At 57.3% G+C, this 21,143-nt stretch overlaps 2 protein-coding genes across 2 annotated transcripts in view; both read left to right on the top strand.

Moving 5' to 3' along the window:
• Positions 1-21,143, top strand: part of nrxn2b (neurexin 2b) — a 1,731,499-nt gene that overhangs the window by 743,012 nt on the left and 967,344 nt on the right. The gene's annotated exons all lie outside the window — the stretch shown is intronic.
• Positions 1-21,143, top strand: part of LOC144670204 (uncharacterized) — a 242,057-nt gene that overhangs the window by 104,780 nt on the left and 116,134 nt on the right. Inside the window, 2 exon segments of the mRNA XM_078532690.1 lie at positions 505-552; positions 6,542-6,608. Of these exon segments, the coding sequence (XP_078388816.1) occupies positions 505-552; positions 6,542-6,608 (115 nt within the window).

Genomic DNA, 21,143 nt, shown 5'->3' on the forward strand with positions numbered 1-21,143 from the left:
GGTTCCAGGCTCACTCCAGGTTCCAGTCACACTCCAGGTTCCAGTCTCACTCCAGGTTCCAGTCTAACTCCAGGTTCCAGTCTCACTCCAGGTTCCAGTCTCACTCGAGGTTCGAGTCCAACTCCAGGTTCCAGTCCCACTCCAGGTTCCAGTCTCACTTCAGGTTCCAGTCTCACTCCAGGTTCCAGTCCCACTCCAGGTTCCAGTCCCTCTCCAGGTTCCAGTCTCACTTCAGGTTCCAGTCTCACTCCAGGTTCCAGTCTCAATCCACATTCCAGTCCCGATCCAGGTTCCAGTCACACTCCAGGCTCAAGTCCCTCTCCAGGTTCCAGTCCCACTCCGGGTTCCAGTCCCACTCCGGGTTAGAGACCCACTCCGGGTTCGATTCCCTCTCCAGGTTCTAGTCCCACTCCAGGTTCCTGTCTCACTCCATGTTCCAGTCCCACTCCAGGTTCCAGTCCGACACCAGGTTCCAGTCCCACTCCAGGTTCCAGTCTCACTCCAGTTTCCAGTCCCTCTCTTGGTTCCAGTCCCACTCCAGGTTCCAGTCCCACTCCAGGTTCGTGTCTCTCTCCAGGTTCCAGTCTTACTCCAGTTTCAAGTCCCACTACAGGCTCCAGTTCCTCTCCAGTTTCCAGTCTCACTCCAGGTTCCATTCCCACTCCAGGTTCCAGACTCACTCCAGGTTCCAGTCTCACTCCAGGTTCCAGTACCACTCCACGTTCCAGTCCCACTCCAGGTTCCAGCTCCCTCTCCAGGTTCCAGTCTCACTCCAGGTTCCAGTCCAAATCCAGGTTCCAGTCCCACTCCGGGTTCCATTCCCACTCCGGGTTCCAGAACCACTCTGGGTTCCAGTCCCTCTCCGGGTTCCAGTCTCACTCCAGGTTCCAGTCACACTCCAGTTTCCAGTCCCAATCCAAGTTTCAGTGCCACTCCAGGTTCCTGTCTCACTGCAGGTTCCAGTCCCACTCCAGGTTCCAGTCTCACTCCAGGTCCAAGTCTCACTCCAGCTTCCTGGACCACTCTAGGTTCCAGTCTCACTCCAGGTACCAGGTTCCAGTCCCACTCCAGATTCCAGTCTCACTCCAGTTTCCAGTCCCTCTCCAGGTTCCAGTCCCACTGCAGATTCAAGTCCAACTCCAGGTTCCAGTCCCACTCCAGGTTCCAGCCTCACTCCAGGTTCCAGTCCCACTCCAGGTTCCAGTCTCACTCCAGGTTCCAGTCTTACTCCAGATTCCAGTCACACTCCAGGTTCCAGTCCCTCTCCAGGTTCCAGTCCGACTCCGGGTTCCAGTCCCACTCCGGGTTAGAGACCCACTCCAGGTTCCAGTCCCTCTCCAGGTTCCAGTCTCAATCCAGGTTCCTGTCTCACTCCAGGTTCCAGACCCACTCCAGGTTCCAGTCCGACACCAGGTTCCACTCCCACTCCAGGTATCAGTCTCACTCCAGTTTCCAGTCCCATTCCAGGTTCCTGTCCCACTCCAGTTTCCAGTCCCACTCCAGGTTCAAGTCCCACTCCAGGTTCCAATCTTACTCCAGCTTCCAGTCACACTCCAGGTTCCAGCCCCTCTCCTGATTCCAGTCTCACTCCAGGTTCCAGTCCCACTTCAGGTTCCAGTCTCACTCCAGGTTCTGGTCTCACTCCAGGTGCCAGTCACACTCCAGGTTCCAGTCTCACTCCAGGTTCCAGTCTAACTCCAGGTTCCAGTCTCACTCCAGGTTCCAGTCTCACTCGAGGTTCGAGTCAAACTCCAGGTTCCAGTCCCACTCCAGGTTCCAGTCCCTCTCCAGGTTCCACTCCGAGTCCAGTTTCGACTCCCACTCCAGTTTCCAGTCCCACTCCAGGTTCCTGTCTAACTCCAGGTTCCAGTCTCACTCCAGGTTCCAGTCCCACTCCAGGTTCCAGCACCACTCCAGCTTCCAGTGTCACTCCAGGTTCCAGTCCCACTCCAGCTTACAGACTCACTCCAGGTTCCAGTCCCACTCCAGGTTCCAGTACCTCTCCTGGTTCCGATCTCACTCCAGGTTCTAGTCCAACTCCAGGTTCCAGTCCCACTCCAGGTTCCAGTCTCACTCCAGGTTCCAGTCCCACTCCAGGTTCCAGTCCCATTCCAGATTCCTGTCCCACTCCAGTTCCAGTCCCACTCCAGGTTCCAGTCCCACTCCAGGTTCAAGTCCCACTCCAGGTTCCAGTCTCACTCCAGGTTCCAATCCCACTCCAGGTTCCAGTCTCACTCCAGGTTCCAGTCTCACTCCAGGTTCCAGTCTCACTCAAGGTTCCAGTCCCATTCCATGTTCCAGTCCCTCTCCATGTTCCAGTCCGAGTCCAGATTCGAATCCCACTCCAGGTTCCAGTCGCACTCCTGGTTCCAGTCCCACTCCAGGTACCAGTCCCACTCCAGGTTCCAGTCCCATTCCAGTTTCCAGTCCCACTCCAGGTTCCAGTCGTTTTCCAGGTTCCAGTCTCGCTCCAGGTTCCGGTCCGACTCCAGGTTCCAGTCCAACTCCAGGTTCCAGTCCCTCTCCAGGATCATATCTCACTCCAGGGTCCAGTCCTACTCCAGGTGCCAGTCTCCCTCCAGGTTCGTCTATCACTCCCGGAGCGACTCCCACTCCAGGTCGACTCCCACTCTAGGTTCCAGTCCCACTCCAGGTTCCTGTCTCACTCCAGGTTCCAGTCTCACTCCAGGTTCCTGTCCCACTCCAGGTTCCAGTCCCTCTCCTGCTTCCAGTCCCACTCCAGGTTCCAGTCCCTCTCCTGCTTCCAGTCCCACTCCAGGTTCCAGTCCCTATCCAGGTTCCAGTCACACTCCAGGCTCAAGTCCCTCTCCAGGTTCCAGTCCCACTCCAGGTTAGAGACCCACTCCGGGTTCGATTCCCTGTCCAGTTTCCATTCCCACTCCAGGTTCCAGACTCACTCCAGGTTCCAGTCTCACTCCAGGTTCCAGTCTCACTCCAGGTTCCAGTCTCACTCCAGGTTCCAGTTCCACTCCAGATTCCAGTCTCTCATCAGGTTCCAATCCCACTCCAGGTTCCAGTCCCACTCCAGGTTGCATTCTCACTCCAGGTTCCAGTCCCACTCCACGTTCCAGTCCCACTCCAGATTCCAGTCTCACTCGAGTTTCCAGTCTTTCTCCAGGTTCCAGTCCCACTCCAGGTTCCATCTCACTCCAGGGTCCAGTCCTACTCCAGGTGCCAGTCTCCCTCCAGGTTCGTCTATCACTCCCGGAGCGACTCCCACTCCAGGTCGACTCCCACTCCAGGTTCCTGTCTCACTCCAGGTTCCAGTCTCACTCCAGGTTCCTGTCCCACTCCAGGTTCCAGTCCCTCTCCTGCTTTCAGTCCCACTCCAGGTTCCAGTCCCTATCCAGGTTCCATTCCCACTCCAGGTTCCAGTCCCACTCCAGGTTCGTGTCTCACTCCAGGTTCCAGTCCCTCTCCAGGTTCCAGTGCCATTCCAGGTTCCAGTCTCACTCCAGGTTCCAGTCCCACTCCAGGTTCCACCCTCACTCCAGGTTCCAGTCTTACCCCAGGTTCCTGGCCCACTCCAGGTTCCAGTCTCACTCCAGGTTCCAGTCCCACTCAAGATTCCAGTCTCACTCCAGGTTCCAGTCACACTCCAGGCTCCAGTCCCTCTCCAGGTTCCAGTCCGACTCCGTGTTCCAGTCCGTCTCCGGGTTAGAGACCCACTCCAGGTTCCAGTCCCTCTCCAGGTTCCTGTCTCACTCCAGGTTCCGGTCTCACTCCAGTTTCCAGTCCGACTCCGGGTTCCAGTCCCACTCCGGGTTAGAGACCCACTCCAGGTTCCAGTCCCTCTCCAGGTTCCAGTCTCAATCCAGGTTCCTGTATCACTCCAGGTTCCAGTCCCACTCCAGGTTCCAGTCCGACACCAGGTTCCAGTCCCACTCCAGGTATCGGTCTCACTCCAGTTTCCAGTCCCATTCCAGGTTCCAGTCCCACTCCAGTTTCCAGTCCCACTCCAGGTTCCAGTCCCACTCCAGGTTCCAATCTTACTCCAGCTTCCAGTCACACTCCAGGTTCCAGCCCCTCTCCTGATTCCAGTCTCACTCCAGGTTCCAGTCCCACTTCAGGTTCCAGTCTCACTCCAGGTTCTGGTCTCACTCCAGGTTCCAGGCTCACTCCAGGTTCCAGTCACACTCCAGGTTCCAGTATCACTCCAGGTTCCAGTCTAACTCCAGGTTCCAGTCTCACTCCAGGTTCCAGTCTCACTCGAGGTTCGAGTCAAACTCCAGGTTCCAGTCCCACTCCAGGTTCCAGTCCCTCTCCAGGTTCCACTCCGAGTCCAGTTTCGACTCCCACTCCAGTTTCCAGTCCCACTCCAGGTTCCTGTCTAACTCCAGGTTCCAGTCTCACTCCAGGTTCCAGTCCCACTCCAGGTTCCAGCACCACTCCAGCTTCCAGTGTCACTCCAGGTTCCAGTCCCACTCCAGCTTCCAGTCTGACTCCAGCTTACAGACTCACTCCAGGTTCCAGTCCCACTCCAGGTTCCAGTACATCTCCTGGTTCCAGTCCCACTCCAGTTTCCAGCCCCACTCCAGGCTCCAGGCCCTCTCCAGGTTCCAGTCCCTCTCCAGGTTCCAGTCCCACTCCAGGTTCCGATCTCACTCCAGGTTCTAGTCCAACTCCAGGTTCCAGTCCCACTCCAGGTTCCAGTCTCACTCCAGGTTCCAGTCCCACTCCAGGTTCCAGTCCCATTCCAGATTCCTGTCCCACTCCAGTTCCAGTCCCACTCCAGGTTCCAGTCCCACTCCAGGTTCAAGTCCCACTCCAGGTTCCAGTCTCACTCCAGGTTCCAATCCCACTCCAGGTTCCAGTCTCACTCCAGGTTCCAGTCTCACTCCAGGTTCCAGTCTCACTCAAGGTTCCAGTCCCACTCCATGTTCCAGTCCCTCTCCAGGTTCCAGTCCGAGTCCAGATTCGACTCCCACTCCAGGTTCCAGTCGCACTCCTGGTTCCAGTCCCACTCCAGGTACCAGTCCCACTCCAGGTTCCAGTCCCATTCCAGTTTCCAGTCCCACTCCAGGTTCCAGTCATTTTCCAGGTTCCAGTCTCGCTCCAGGTTCCGGTCCGACTCCAGGTTCCAGTCCAACTCCAGGTTCCAGTCCCTCTCCAGGCTCATATCTCACTCCAGGGTCCAGTCCTACTCCAGGTGCCAGTCTCCCTCCAGGTTCGTCTATCACTCCCGGAGCGACTCCCACTCCAGGTCGACTCCCACTCTAGGTTCCAGTCCCACTCCAGGTTCCTGTCTCACTCCAGGTTCCAGTCTCACTCCAGGTTCCTGTCCCACTCCAGGTTCCAGTCCCTCTCCTGCTTCCAGTCCCACTCCAGGTTCCAGTCCCTCTCCTGCTTCCAGTCCCACTCCAGGTTCCAGTCCCTATCCAGGTTCCAGTCACACTCCAGGCTCAAGTCCCTCTCCAGGTTCCAGTCCCACTCCAGGTTAGAGACCCACTCCGGGTTCGATTCCCTCTCCAGGTTCCAGTCCCTCTCCAGGTTCCAGACTCACTCCAGGTTCCAGTCTCACTCCAGGTTCCAGTCTCACTCCAGGTTCCAGTCTCACTCCAGCTTCCAGTTCCACTCCAGATTCCAGTCTCTCATCAGGTTCCAATCCCTCTCCAGGTTCCAGTCCCACTCCAGGTTGCATTCTCACTCCAGGTTCCAGTCCCACTCCATGTTCCAGTCCCACTCCAGATTCCACTCTCACTCGAGTTTCCAGTCTTTCTCCAGGTTCCAGTCCCACTCCAGGTTCCATCTCACTACAGGTTCCAGTCCCACTCCAGGTTCCATTCCCACTCCAGGTTCCAGTCCCACTCCAGGTTCGTGTCTCACTCCAGGTTCCAGTCCCTCTCCAGGTTCCAGTGCCACTCCAGGTTCCAGTCTCACTCCAGGTTCCAGTCCCACTCCAGGTTCCACCCTCACTCCAGGTTCCAGTCTTACCCCAGGTTCCTGGCCCACTCCAGGTTCCAGTCTCACTCCAGGTTCCAGTCCCACTCAAGATTCCAGTCTCACTCCAGGTTCCAGTCACACTCCAGGCTCCAGTCCCTCTCCAGGTTCCAGTCCGACTCCGTGTTCCAGTCCGTCTCCGGGTTAGAGACCCACTCCAGGTTCCAGTCCCTCTCCAGGTTACTGTCCCACTCCAGGTTCCGGTCTCACTCCAGTTTCCAGTCCCACTCCAGGATCCAGTCCCACTCCAGGTTCCAGTCCCACTCCAGTTTCCAGTCCCTCTCCAGATTCCAGTCCCACTCCAGGTTCCAGGCTTACTCGAGCTTCCAGTCACACTCCAGGTTCCAGACCCTCTCCAGGATCCAGTCTCACTCCAGGTTCCAGTCCCATTTCAGGTTCCAGTCTCACTCCAGGTTCAAGTCTCACACCAGGTTCCAGTCTCACTCCAGGTTCCAGTCCCACTCCAGGTTCCAGTCCCACTCCAGGTTCCAGTCCCTCTCCAGGTTCCAGTCACACTCCAGGCTCCAGTCCCTCTCCAGGTTCCAGTCCTACTCCGGGTTCCAGTCCCACTCCGGTTTAGAGACCCACTCCAGGTTCCAGTCCCTCTCCAGTTTCCACTCCGATTCCAGTTTCGACTCCCACTCCAGGTTCTAGACCCACTCCAGGTTCTAGTCCCACTCCAGTTTCCAGTCCCACTCCAGGTTCCTGTCTCACTCCAGGTTCCAGTCTCACTCCAGGTTCCAGTCCCACTCCAGGTTCCAGCACCACTCCAGCTTCCAGTGTCACTCCAGCTTCCAGTCCCACTCCAGATTCCAGTCCCACTCCAGGTTCCAGTACCTCTCCTTGTTCGAGTCCCACTCCAGGTTCCAGTCCCACTCCAGGCTCCAGGCCTTCTCCAGGTTCCAGTCCCACTCCAGGTTCCAGTCTCACTCCAGGTTCAAGTCTCACTCCAGGTTCCAGTCACATTCCAGGTTCCAGTGTCACTCCAGGTTCCAGTCCCACTCCAGTAAACAGTTCCACTCCTTTTTCCAGTCCCACTCCAGATTCCAGTCCCACTCCAGTTCCAGGCCCACTCCAGGTTCCAGTCCCACTCCAGGTTCCAGTCTCACTCCAGGTTCTAGTCCAACTTTAGGTTCCAGTCCCACTCCAGGTTCCAGTCTCACTCCAGGTTCCAGTCTCACTCCAGGTTCCAGTCACATTCCAGGTTCCAATCTCACTCCAGGTTCCAGTCCCACTCCAGTAACCAGTTCCACTCCATTTTCCAGTCCCACTCCAGATTCCAGTCCCACTCCAGTTCCAGTCCCACTCCAGGTTCCAGTCTCACTCCATTTTCCAGTCCGACTCCAGGTTCCAGTCTCACTCCATGTTCCAATCCCACCCCAGGTTCCAGTCTCACTCCAGGTTCCAGTCTCACTCAAGGTTCAAGTCCCACTCCAGGTTCCAGTCCCGCTCCAGGTTCCAGTCGCACTCCATGTTCCAGTCCCTCTCCAGGTTCCAGTCCGAGTGCAGATTCGACTCCCACTCCAGGTTCCAGTCGCATTCCAGGTTCCAGTCCCACTCCAGGTTCCAGTCCCACTCCAGGTCCCAGTCCCATTCCAGTTTCCAGTCCCACTCCAGGTTCCACTCATTTTCCAGGTTCCAGTCTCACTCCAGGTTCCGGTCCGACTCCCGGTTCCAGTCCCACTCCAGGTTCCAGTCCCACTCCAGGTTCCAGTCCCTCTCCAGGTTCTAGTCGCTCTCCAGGTTCCAGTCCCTCTCCAGGTTCCAGTCCATCTCCAGGCTCATATCTCACTCCAGGTTCCAGTCCTACTCCAGGAGACAGTCTCCCTCCAGGTTAGTGTCTCACTCCCGGAGCGACTCCCTCTCCAGGTCGACGCCCACTCCAGTTTCCAGTCCCACTCCAGGTTCCAGTCTCACTCCTGGTTCCAGTCCCACTCCAGGTTCCAGTCTCACTCCAGGTTTGAGTCTTTCTCCAGGTTCCAGCTCCCTCTCCAGGTTCCAGTCCCACTCCAGGTTCCAGTCTCACACCATGTTCCAGTCCCACTCCAGGTTCCAGTCCAACTCCAGGTTCCAGTCCCACTCCAGGTTCGAGTCTCACTCTAGGTTCCAGTCTCACTCCAGGTTCCTGTCCCACTCCAGGTTCCATCTCACTCCAGGTTCCCGTCCCACTCCAGGTTCCAGTCCCACTCCAGGTTCCAGTCCCACTCCAGGTTCCAGTCCCACTACAGGTTACAGTCTCACTCTAGGTTCGAGTCTCACTCCAGGTTCCAGTCCCACTCCAGGTTACATCTCACTCCAGGTCCCAGTCCCACTCCAGGTTCCAGTCCCACTCCGGGTTCCAGTCCCACTCCGGCTTAGACAACCAATCCGGGTTCCAGTCACTCTTTAGGTTCCAGTCCCACTCCAGGTTGCTTTCTCACTCCAGGTTCCATTCCCACTCCAGGTTCCAGTCCCACTCCAGGTTCCAGTACCACTCCAGGTTCGTGTCTCACTCCAGGTTCCAGTCCCTCTACAGGTTCCAGTGCAACTCCAGGTTCCAGTCTCACTCCAGGTTCCAGTCCCACTCCAGGTTCCAGCCTCACTCCAGGTTCCAGTCTTACTCAAGGTTCCTGGCCCACTCCAGGTTCCTGTCTCACTCCAGGTTCCAGTCCCACTCAAGATTTCATTCTCACTCCAGGTTCCAGTCTCACTCCAGGTTCCAGTCCCACTGCAGATTCCAGTCTCACTGCAGGTTCCAGTCCCTCTCCACGTTCCAGTCCCACTCCAGTTTCCAGTCCCACTCCAGGTTCCAGTCCCACTCCAGTTTCCAGTCTTACTCCAGGTTCCAGCCCCTCTCCAGGTTCCAGTCCCTCTCCAGGTTCCAGTCTCACTCTAGGATCCAGTCGCACACCAGGTTCCCGTCTCACTCCAGGTTCCAGTCTCACTCCAGGGTCCAGTCTCACTCCAGGTTCCAGTCCCACTCCAGGTTGCAGTCTTATTCGAGGTTCCAGTCACACTCCAGGTTCCAGCCCCTCTCCAGGTTCCAGTCTCACTCCAGGTTCCAGTCCCACTTCAGGTTCCAGTCTCACTCCAGGTTCCAGTCTCACTCCAAGTTCCAGGCTCACTCCTGGTTCCAGTCCCACTCCAGGTTCCAGTCTCACTCCAGGTTTCAGTCTCACTCAAGGTTGCAGTCTCACTCCAGGTTCCAGTCTCACTCCAGGTTCCAGTCCCACTCGAGGTTCGAGTCCAACTCCAGGTTCCAGTCCCACTCCAGGTTCCAGTCTCACTCCAGGTTTCAGTCTCACTCAAGGTTGCAGTCTCACTCCAGGTTCCAGTCTCACTCCAGGTTCCAGTCCCACTCGAGGTTCGAGTCCAACTCCAGGTTCGGGTCCCGCTCCAGGTTCCAGTTCCTCTCCAGTTTCCACTCCGAGTCCAGTTTCGACTCCCACTCCATGTTCCAGTCCCACTCCAGGTTCTAGTCCCACTCCAGTTTCCAGTCCCACTCCAGGTTCCTGTCTCACTTCAGGTTCCAGTCTCACTCCAGTTTCCAGTCCCACTCCAGGTTCCAGCAGCACTCCAGCTTCCAGTGTCACTCCAGGTTCCATTCCCACTCCAGCTTCCAGTCTCACTCCAGCTTCCAGTCTCACTCCAGGTTCCAGTCACATTCCAGGTTCCAGTCTCACTCCAGGTTCCAGTCCCTCTCCAGTAACCAGTTCCACTGCATTTTCCAGTCCCACTCCAGATTCCAGTCCCACTCCAGATTCCAGTCCCACTCCAGTTCCTGGCCCACTTCAGGTTCCAGTCTCACTCCAGGTTCCAATCCCACTCCAGGTTCCAGTCTCACTCCAGGTTCCAGTCTCACTCAAGGTTCCAGTCCCACTCCAGGTTCCAGTCCCGCTCCAGGTTCCAGTCCCACTCCAGGTTCCAGTCCCTCTCCAGGTTCCAGTCCGAGTGCAGATTCGACTCCCACTCCAGGTTCCAGTCGCATTCCAGGTTCCAGTCCCACTCCAGGTTCCAGTCCCACTCCAGGTTCCAGTCCCACTCCAGGTTCCGGTCCGACTCCAGGTTCCAGTCCCACTCCAGGTTCCAGTCCCACTCCAGGTTCCAGTCCCTCTTCAGGTTCTAGTCCCACTCCAGGTTCCAGTCCCTCTCCAGGTTCCAGTCCCTCTCCAGGTTCCAGTCCACTCCAGGTTCCAGTCCATCTCCAGGCTCATGTCTCACTCCAGGTTCCAGTCCTACTCCAGGAGCCAGTCTCCATCCAGGTTAGTGTCTCATTGCCGGAGCGACTCCCTCCCAGGTCGACTCCCACTCCAGGTTCCAGTCCCACTCCAGGTTCCAGTCTCACTCCAGGTTCCAGTCTCACTCCAGGTTCCAGTCTCAATCCAGGTTCCAGTCTCACTCAAGGTTCCAGTCCCACTCCAGGTTCCAGTCCCGCTCCAGGTTCCAGTCCCACTCCAGGTTCCAGTCGCATTCCAGGTTCCAGTCCCACTCCAGGTTCCAGTCCCACTCCAGGTTCCAGTCCCACTCCAGGTTCCGGTCCGACTCCAGGTTCCAGTCCCACTCCAGGTTCCAGTCCCACTCCAGGTTCCAGTCCCTCTTCAGGTTCTAGTCCCACTCCAGGTTCCAGTCCCTCTCCAGGTTCCAGTCCCTCTCCAGGTTCCAGTCCACTCCAGGTTCCAGTCCATCTCCAGGCTCATGTCTCACTCCAGGTTCCAGTCCTACTCCAGGAGCCAGTCTCCATCCAGGTTAGTGTCTCATTGCCGGAGCGACTCCCTCTCCAGGTCGACTCCCACTCCAGGTTCCAGTCTCACTCCAGGTTCCAGTCCCACTTCAGGTTCCAGTCTCACTCCAGGTTCCAGTCTCACTCCAAGTTCCAGGCTCACTCCTGGTTCCAGTCCCACTCCAGGTTCCAGTCTCACTCCAGGTTTCAGTCTCACTCAAGGTTGCAGTCTCACTCCAGGTTCCAGTCACACTCCCGGTTCCAGCCCCTCTCCAGGTTCCAGTCTCACTCCAGGTTCCAGTCCCACTTCAGGTTCCAGTCTCACTCCAGGTTCCAGTCTCACTCCAAGTTCCAGGCTCACTCCTGGTTCCAGTCCCACTCCAGGTTCCAGTCTCACTCCAGGTTCCAGTCCCACTCGAGGTTCGAGTCCAACTCCAGGTTCCAGTCCCACTCCAGGTTCCAGTCTCACTCCAGGTTTCAGTCTCACTCAAGGTTGCAGTCTCACTCCAGGTTCCAGTCTCACTCCAGGTTCCAGTCCCACTCGAGGTTCGAGTCCAACTCCAGGTTCGAGTCCCGCTCCAGGTTCCAGTTCCTCTCCAGTTTCCACTCCGAGTCCAGTTTCGACTCCCACTCCATGTTCCAGTCCCACTCCAGGTTCAAGTCCCACTCCAGTTTCCAGTCCCACTCCAGGTTCCTGTCTCACTTCAGGTTCCAGTCTCACTCCAGTTTCCAGTCCCACTCCAGGTTCCAGCACCACTCCAGCCTCCAGTGTCACTCCAGGTTCCAGTCCCACTCCAGCTTCCAGTCTCACTCCAGCTTCCAGTCTCACTCCAGGTTCCAGTCACATTCCAGGTTCCAGTCTCACTCCAGGTTCCAGTCCCTCTCCAGTAACCAGTTCCACTGCATTTTCCAGTCCCACTCCAGATTCCAGTCCCACTCCAGATTCCAGTCCCACTCCAGTTCCTGGCCCACTTCAGGTTCCAGTCTCACACCAGGTTCCAATCCCACTCCAGGTTCCAGTCTCACTCCAGGTTCCAGTCTCACTCAAGGTTCCAGTCCCACTCCAGGTTCCAGTCCCGCTCCAGGTTCCAGTCCCACTCCAGGTTCCAGTCCCTCTCCAGGTTCCAGTCCGAGTGCAGATTCGACTCCCACTCCAGGTTCCAGTCGCATTCCAGGTTCCAGTCCCACTCCAGGTTCCAGTCCCACTCCAGGTTCCAGTCCCACTCCAGGTTCCGGTCCGACTCCAGGTTCCAGTCCCACTCCAGGTTCCAGTCCCACTCCAGGTTCCAGTCCCTCTTCAGGTTCTAGTCCCACTCCAGGTTCCAGTCCCTCTCCAGGTTCCAGTCCCTCTCCAGGTTCCAGTCCACTCCAGGTTCCAGTCCATCTCCAGGCTCATGTCTCACTCCAGGTTCCAGTCCTACTCCAGGAGCCAGTCTCCATCCAGGTTAGTGTCTCATTGCCGGAGCGACTCCCTCCCAGGTCGACTCCCACTCCAGGTTCCAGTCCCACTCCAGGTTCCAGTCTCACTCCAGGTTCCAGTCTCACTCCAGGTTCCAGTCTCAATCCAGGTTCCAGTCTCACTCAAGGTTCCAGTCCCACTCCAGGTTCCAGTCCCGCTCCAGGTTCCAGTCCCACTCCAGGTTCCAGTCGCATTCCAGGTTCCAGTCCCACTCCAGGTTCCAGTCCCACTCCAGGTTCCAGTCCCACTCCAGGTTCCGGTCCGACTCCAGGTTCCAGTCCCACTCCAGGTTCCAGTCCCACTCCAGGTTCCAGTCCCTCTTCAGGTTCTAGTCCCACTCCAGGTTCCAGTCCCTCTCCAGGTTCCAGTCCCTCTCCAGGTTCCAGTCCACTCCAGGTTCCAGTCCATCTCCAGGCTCATGTCTCACTCCAGGTTCCAGTCCTACTCCAGGAGCCAGTCTCCATCCAGGTTAGTGTCTCATTGCCGGAGCGACTCCCTCTCCAGGTCGACTACCACTCCAGGTTCCAGTCTCACTCCAGGTTCCAGTCCCACTTCAGGTTCCAGTCTCACTCCAGGTTCCAGTCTCACTCCAAGTTCCAGGCTCACTCCTGGTTCCAGTCCCACTCCAGGTTCCAGTCTCACTCCAGGTTTCAGTCTCACTCAAGGTTGCAGTCTCACTCCAGGTTCCAGTCACACTCCCGGTTCCAGCCCCTCTCCAGGTTCCAGTCTCACTCCAGGTTCCAGTCCCACTTCAGGTTCCAGTCTCACTCCAGGTTCCAGTCTCACTCCAAGTTCCAGGCTCACTCCTGGTTCCAGTCCCACTCCAGGTTCCAGTCTCACTCCAGGTTCCAGTCCCACTCGAGGTTCGAGTCCAACTCCAGGTTCCAGTCCCACTCCAGGTTCCAGTCTCACTCCAGGTTTCAGTCTCACTCAAGGTTGCAGTCTCACTCCAGGTTCCAGTCTCACTCCAGGTTCCAGTCCCACTCGAGGTTCGAGTCCAACTCCAGGTTCGAGTCCCGCTCCAGGTTCCAGTTCCTCTCCAGTTTCCACTCCGAGTCCAGTTTCGACTCCCACTCCATGTTCCAGTCCCACTCCAGGTTCAAGTCCCACTCCAGTTTCCAGTCCCACTCCAGGTTCCTGTCTCACTTCAGGTTCCAGTCTCACTCCAGTTTCCAGTCCCACTCCAGGTTCCAGCACCACTCCAGCCTCCAGTGTCACTCCAGGTTCCAGTCCCACTCCAGCTTCCAGTCTCACTCCAGCTTCCAGTCTCACTCCAGGTTCCAGTCACATTCCAGGTTCCAGTCTCACTCCAGGTTCCAGTCCCTCTCCAGTAACCAGTTCCACTGCATTTTCCAGTCCCACTCCAGATTCCAGTCCCACTCCAGATTCCAGTCCCACTCCAGTTCCTGGCCCACTTCAGGTTCCAGTCTCACACCAGGTTCCAATCCCACTCCAGGTTCCAGTCTCACTCCAGGTTCCAGTCTCACTCAAGGTTCCAGTCCCACTCCAGGTTCCAGTCCCGCTCCAGGTTCCAGTCCCACTCCAGGTTCCAGTCCCTCTCCAGGTTCCAGTCCGAGTGCAGATTCGACTCCCACTCCAGGTTCCAGTCGCATTCCAGGTTCCAGTCCCACTCCAGGTTCCAGTCCCACTCCAGGTTCCAGTCCCACTCCAGGTTCCGGTCCGACTCCAGGTTCCAGTCCCACTCCAGGTTCCAGTCCCACTCCAGGTTCCAGTCCCTCTTCAGGTTCTAGTCCCACTCCAGGTTCCAGTCCCTCTCCAGGTTCCAGTCCCTCTCCAGGTTTCAGTCCACTCCAGGTTCCAGTCCATCTCCAGGCTCATGTCTCACTCCAGGTTCCAGTCCTACTCCAGGAGCCAGTCTCCATCCAGGTTAGTGTCTCATTGCCGGAGCGACTCCCTCTCCAGGTCGACTCCCACTCCAGGTTCCAGTCCCACTCCAGGTTCCAGTCTCACTCCAGGTTCCAGTCTCACTCCAGGTTCCAGTCTCAATCCAGGTTCCAGTCTCACTCAAGGTTCCAGTCCCACTCCAGGTTCCAGTCCCGCTCCAGGTTCCAGTCCCACTCCAGGTTCCAGTCCCTCTCCAGGTTCCAGTACGAGTGCAGATTCGACTCCCACTCCAGGTTCCAGTCGCATTCCAGGTTCCAGTCCCACTCCAGGTTCCAGTCCCACTCCAGGTTCCAGTCCCACTCCAGGTTCCGGTCTGACTCCAGGTTCCAGTCCCACTCCAGGTTCCAGTCCCACTCCAGGTTCCAGTCCCTCTTCAGGTTCTAGTCCCACTCCAGGTTCCAGTCCCTCTCCAGGTTCCAGTCCCTCTCCAGGTTCCAGTCCACTCCAGTTTCCAGTCCATCTCCAGGCTCATGTTTCACTCCAGGTTCCAGTCCTACTCCAGGAGCCAGTCTCCATCCAGGTTAGTGTCTCATTGCCGGAGCGACTCCCTCTCCAGGTCGACTCCCACTCCAGGTTCCAGTCTCACTCCAGGTTCCAGTCCCACTTCAGGTTCCAGTCTCACTCCAGGTTCCAGTCTCACTCCAAGTTCCAGGCTCACTCCTGGTTCCAGTCCCACTCCAGGTTCCAGTCTCACTCCAGGTTTCAGTCTCACTCAAGGTTGCAGTCTCACTCCAGGTTCCAGTCTCACTCCAGGTTCCAGTCTCACTCCAGGTTTCAGTCTCACTCAAGGTTGCAGTCTCACTCCAGGTTCCAGTCTCACTCCAGGTTCCAGTCCCACTCGAGGTTCGAGTCCAACTCCAGGTTCGAGTCCCGCTCCAGGTTCCAGTTCCTCTCCAGTTTCCACTCCGAGTCCAGTTTCGACTCCCACTCCATGTTCCAGTCCCACTGCAGGTTCTAGTCCCACTCCAGTTTCCAGTCCCACTCCAGGTTCCTGTCTCACTTCAGGTTCCAGTCTCACTCCAGTTTCCAGTCCCACTCCAGGTTCCAGCACCACTCCAGCTTCCAGTGTCACTCCAGGTTCCAGTCCCACTCCAGCTTCCAGTCTCACTCCAGCTTCCAGTCTCACTCCAGGTTCCAGTCCCACTCCAGGTTCCAGTCTCACTCCAGGTTTCAGTCTCACTCAAGGTTGCAGTCTCACTCCAGGTTCCAGTCTCACTCCAGGTTCCAGTCCCACTCGAGGTTCGAGTCCAACTCCAGGTTCCAGTCCCACTCCAGGTTCCAGTCTCACTCCAGGTTTCAGTCTCACTCAAGGTTGCAGTCTCACTCCAGGTTCCAGTCTCACTCCAGGTTCCAGTCCCACTCGAGGTTCGAGTCCAACTCCAGGTTCGGGTCCCGCTCCAGGTTCCAGTTCCTCTCCAGTTTCCACTCCGAGTCCAGTTTCGACTCCCACTCCATGTTCCAGTCCCACTCCAGGTTCTAGTCCCACTCCAGTTTCCAGTCCCACTCCAGGTTCCTGTCTCACTTCAGGTTCCAGTCTCACTCCAGTTTCCAGTCCCACTCCAGGTTCCAGCACCACTCCAGCCTCCAGTGTCACTCCAGGTTCCAGTCCCACTCCAGCTTCCAGTCTCACTCCAGCTTCCAGTCTCACTCCAGGTTCCAGTCACATTCCAGGTTCCAGTCTCACTCCAGGTTCCAGTCCCTCTCCAGTAACCAGTTCCACTGCATTTTCCAGTCCCACTCTAGATTCCAGTCCCACTCCAGATTCCAGTCCCACTCCAGTTCCTGGCCCACTTCAGGTTCCAGTCTCACACCAGGTTCCAATCCCACTCCAGGTTCCAGTCTCACTCCAGGTTCCAGTCTCACTCAAGGTTCCAGTCCCACTCCAGGTTCCAGTCCCGCTCCAGGTTCCAGTCCCACTCCAGGTTCCAGTCCCTCTCCAGGTTCCAGTCCGAGTGCAGATTCGACTCCCACTCCAGGTTCCAGTCGCATTCCAGGTTCCAGTCCCACTCCAGGTTCCAGTCCCACTCCAGGTTCCAGTCCCACTCCAGGTTCCGGTCCGACTCCAGGTTCCAGTCCCACTCCAGGTTCCAGTCCCACTCCAGGTTCCAGTCCCTCTTCAGGTTCTAGTCCCACTCCAGGTTCCAGTCCCTCTCCAGGTTCCAGTCCCTCTCCAGGTTTCAGTCCACTCCAGGTTCCAGTCCATCTCCAGGCTCATGTCTCACTCCAGGTTCCAGTCCTACTCCAGGAGCCAGTCTCCATCCAGGTTAGTGTCTCATTGCCGGAGCGACTCCCTCTCCAGGTCGACTCCCACTCCAGGTTCCAGTCCCACTCCAGGTTCCAGTCTCACTCCAGGTTCCAGTCTCACTCCAGGTTCCAGTCTCAATCCAGGTTCCAGTCTCACTCAAGGTTCCAGTCCCACTCCAGGTTCCAGTCCCGCTCCAGGTTCCAGTCCCACTCCAGGTTCCAGTCCCTCTCCAGGTTCCAGTACGAGTGCAGATTCGACTCCCACTCCAGGTTCCAGTCGCATTCCAGGTTCCAGTCCCACTCCAGGTTCCAGTCCCACTCCAGGTTCCAGTCCCACTCCAGGTTCCGGTCTGACTCCAGGTTCCAGTCCCACTCCAGGTTCCAGTCCCACTCCAGGTTCCAGTCCCTCTTCAGGTTCTAGTCCCACTCCAGGTTCCAGTCCCTCTCCAGGTTCCAGTCCATCTCCAGGCTCATGTCTCACTCCAGGTTCCAGTCCTACTCCAGGAGCCAGTCTCCATCCAGGTTAGTGTCTCATTGCCGGAGCGACTCCCTCTCCAGGTCGACTCCCACTCCAGGTTCCAGTCTCACTCCAGGTTCCAGTCCCACTTCAGGTTCCAGTCTCACTCCAGGTTCCAGTCTCACTCCAAGTTCCAGGCTCACTCCTGGTTCCAGTCCCACTCCAGGTTCCAGTCTCACTCCAGGTTTCAGTCTCACTCAAGGTTGCAGTCTCACTCCAGGTTCCAGTCTCACTCCAGGTTCCAGTCTCACTCCAGGTTTCAGTCTCACTCAAGGTTGCAGTCTCACTCCAGGTTCCAGTCTCACTCCAGGTTCCAGTCCCACTCGAGGTTCGAGTCCAACTCCAGGTTCGAGTCCCGCTCCAGGTTCCAGTTCCTCTCCAGTTTCCACTCCGAGTCCAGTTTCGACTCCCACTCCATGTTCCAGTCCCACTGCAGGTTCTAGTCCCACTCCAGTTTCCAGTCCCACTCCAGGTTCCTGTCTCACTTCAGGTTCCAGTCTCACTCCAGTTTCCAGTCCCACTCCAGGTTCCAGCACCACTCCAGCTTCCAGTGTCACTCCAGGTTCCAGTCCCACTCCAGCTTCCAGTCTCACTCCAGCTTCCAGTCTCACTCCAGGTTCCAGTCCCACTCCAGGTTCCAGTCTCACTCCAGGTTTCAGTCTCACTCAAGGTTGCAGTCTCACTCCAGGTTCCAGTCTCACTCCAGGTTCCAGTCCCACTCGAGGTTCGAGTCCAACTCCAGGTTCCAGTCCCACTCCAGGTTCCAGTCTCACTCCAGGTTTCAGTCTCACTCAAGGTTGCAGTCTCACTCCAGGTTCCAGTCTCACTCCAGGTTCCAGTCCCACTCGAGGTTCGAGTCCAACTCCAGGTTCGGGTCCCGCTCCAGGTTCCAGTTCCTCTCCAGTTTCCACTCCGAGTCCAGTTTCGACTCCCACTCCATGTTCCAGTCCCACTCCAGGTTCTAGTCCCACTCCAGTTTCCAGTCCCACTCCAGGTTCCTGTCTCACTTCAGGTTCCAGTCTCACTCCAGTTTCCAGTCCCACTCCAGGTTCCAGCAGCACTCCAGCTTCCAGTGTCACTCCAGGTTCCATTCCCACTCCAGCTTCCAGTCTCACTCCAGCTTCCAGTCTCACTCCAGGTTCCAGTCACATTCCAGGTTCCAGTCTCACTCCAGGTTCCAGTCCCTCTCCAGTAACCAGTTCCACTGCATTTTCCAGTCCCACTCCAGATTCCAGTCCCACTCCAGATTCCAGTCCCACTCCAGTTCCTGGCCCACTTCAGGTTCCAGTCTCACTCCAGGTTCCAATCCCACTCCAGGTTCCAGTCTCACTCCAGGTTCCAGTCTCACTCAAGGTTCCAGTCCCACTCCAGGTTCCAGTCCCGCTCCAGGTTCCAGTCCCACTCCAGGGTCCAGTCCCTCTCCAGGTTCCAGTCCGAGTGCAGATTCGACTCCCACTCCAGGTTCCAGTCGCATTCCAGGTTCCAGTCCCACTCCAGGTTCCAGTCCCACTCCAGGTTCCAGTCCCACTCCAGGTTCCGGTCCGACTCCAGGTTCCAGTCCCACTCCAGGTTCCAGTCCCACTCCAGGTTCCAGTCCCTCTTCAGGTTCTAGTCCCACTCCAGGTTCCAGTCCCTCTCCAGGTTCCAGTCCCTCTCCAGGTTCCAGTCCACTCCAGGTTCCAGTCCATCTCCAGGCTCATGTCTCACTCCAGGTTCCAGTCCTACTCCAGGAGCCAGTCTCCATCCAGGTTAGTGTCTCATTGCCGGAGCGACTCGCTCCCAGGTCGACTCCCACTCCAGGTTCCAGTCCCACTCCAGGTTCCAGTCTCACTCCAGGTTCCAGTCTCACTCCAGGTTCCAGTCTCAATCCAGGTTCCAGTCTCACTCAAGGTTCCAGTCCCACTCCAGGTTCCAGTCCCGCTCCAGGTTCCAGTCCCACTCCAAGTTCCAGTCCCTCTCCAGGTTCCAGTCCGAGTGCAGATTCGACTCCCACTCCAGGTTCCAGTCGCATTCCAGGTTCCAGTCCCACTCCAGGTTCCAGTCCCACTCCAGGTTCCAGTCCCACTCCAGGTTCCGGTCCGACTCCAGGTTCCAGTCCCACTCCAGGTTCCAGTCCCACTCCAGGTTCCAGTCCCTCTTCAGGTTCTAGTCCCACTCCAGGTTCCAGTCCCTCTCCAGGTTCCAGTCCCTCTCCAGGTTCCAGTCCACTCCAGGTTCCAGTCCATCTCCAGGCTCATGTCTCACTCCAGGTTCCAGTCCTACTCCAGGAGCCAGTCTCCATCCAGGTTAGTGTCTCATTGCCGGAGCGACTCCCTCTCCAGGTCGACTCCCACTCCAGGTTGCATTCTCACTCCAGGTTCCTGTCCCACTTCAGGTTCCAGTCTCACTCCAGGTTCCAGTCTCACTCCAAGTTCCAGGCTCACTCCTGGTTCCAGTCCCACTCCAGGTTCCAGTCTCACTCCAGGTTTCAGTCTCACTCAAGGTTGCAGTCTCACTCCAGGTTCCAGTCACACTCCAGGTTCCAGCCCCTCTCCAGGTTCCAGTCTCACTCCAGGTTCCAGTCCCACTTCAGGTTCCAGTCTCACTCCAGGTTCCAGTCTCACTCCAAGTTCCAGGCTCACTCCTGGTTCCAGTCCCACTCCAGGTTCCAGTCTCACTCCAGGTTTCAGTCTCACTCAAGGTTGCAGTCTCACTCCAGGTTCCAGTCTCACTCCAGGTTCCAGTCCCACTCGAGGTTCGAGTCCAACTCCAGGTTCCAGTCCCACTCCAGGTTCCAGTCTCACTCCAGGTTTCAGTCTCACTCAAGGTTGCAGTCTCACTCCAGGTTCCAGTCTCACTCCAGGTTCCAGTCCCACTCGAGGTTCGAGTCCAACTCCAGGTTCGAGTCCCGCTCCAGGTTCCAGTTCCTCTCCAGTTTCCACTCCGAGTCCAGTTTCGACTCCCACTCCATGTTCCAGTCCCACTCCAGGTTCAAGTCCCACTCCAGTTTCCAGTCCCACTCCAGGTTCCTGTCTCACTTCAGGTTCCAGTCTCACTCCAGTTTCCAGTCCCACTCCAGGTTCCAGCACCACTCCAGCCTCCAGTGTCACTCCAGGTTCCAGTCCCACTCCAGCTTCCAGTCTCACTCCAGCTTCCAGTCTCACTCCAGGTTCCAGTCTCACTCCAGGTTCCAGTCCCTCTCCAGTAACCAGTTCCACTGCATTTTCCAGTCCCACTCCAGATTCCAGTCCCACTCCAGATTCCAGTCCCACTCCAGTTCCTGGCCCACTTCAGGTTCCAGTCTCACACCAGGTTCCAATCCCACTCCAGGTTCCAGTCTCACTCCAGGTTCCAGTCTCACTCAAGGTTCCAGTCCCACTCCAGGTTCCAGTCCCGCTCCAGGTTCCAGTCCCACTCCAGGTTCCAGTCCCTCTCCAGGTTCCAGTCCGAGTGCAGATTCGACTCCCACTCCAGGTTCCAGTCGCATTCCAGGTTCCAGTCCCACTCCAGGTTCCAGTCCCACTCCAGGTTCCAGTCCCACTCCAGGTTCCGGTCCGACTCCAGGTTCCAGTCCCACTCCAGGTTCCAGTCCCACTCCAGGTTCCAGTCCCTCTTCAGGTTCTAGTCCCACTCCAGGTTCCAGTCCCTCTCCAGGTTCCAGTCCCTCTCCAGGTTTCAGTCCACTCCAGGTTCCAGTCCATCTCCAGGCTCATGTCTCACTCCAGGTTCCAGTCCTACTCCAGGAGCCAGTCTCCATCCAGGTTAGTGTCTCATTGCCGGAGCGACTCCCTCTCCAGGTCGACTCCCACTCCAGGTTCCAGTCCCACTCCAGGTTCCAGTCTCACTCCAGGTTCCAGTCTCACTCCAGGTTCCAGTCTCAATCCAGGTTCCAGTCTCACTCAAGGTTCCAGTCCCACTCCAGGTTCCAGTCCCGCTCCAGGTTCCACTCCCACTCCAGGTTCCAGTCCCTCTCCAGGTTCCAGTACGAGTGCAGATTCGACTCCCACTCCAGGTTCCAGTCGCATTCCAGGTTCCAGTCCCACTCCAGGTTCCAGTCCCACTCCAGTTTCCAGTCCCACTCCAGGTTCCGGTCCGACTCCAGGTTCCAGTCCCACTCCAGGTTCCAGTCCCACTCCAGGTTCCAGTCCCTCTTCAGGTTCTAGTCCCACTCCAGGTTCCAGTCCCTCTCCAGGTTCCAGTCCCTCTCCAGGTTCCAGTCCACTCCAGGTTCCAGTCCATCTCCAGGCTCATGTCTCACTCCAGGTTCCAGTCCTACTCCAGGAGCCAGTCTCCATCCAGGTTAGTGTCTCATTGCCGGAGCGACTCCCTCTCCAGGTCGACTCCCACTCCAGGTTCCAGTCTCACTCCAGGTTCCAGTC

Source organism: Cetorhinus maximus, chromosome 31 (genome assembly GCF_964194155.1).
Source record: "Cetorhinus maximus chromosome 31, sCetMax3.hap1.1, whole genome shotgun sequence".
NCBI lineage: Eukaryota > Metazoa > Chordata > Chondrichthyes > Lamniformes > Cetorhinidae > Cetorhinus > Cetorhinus maximus.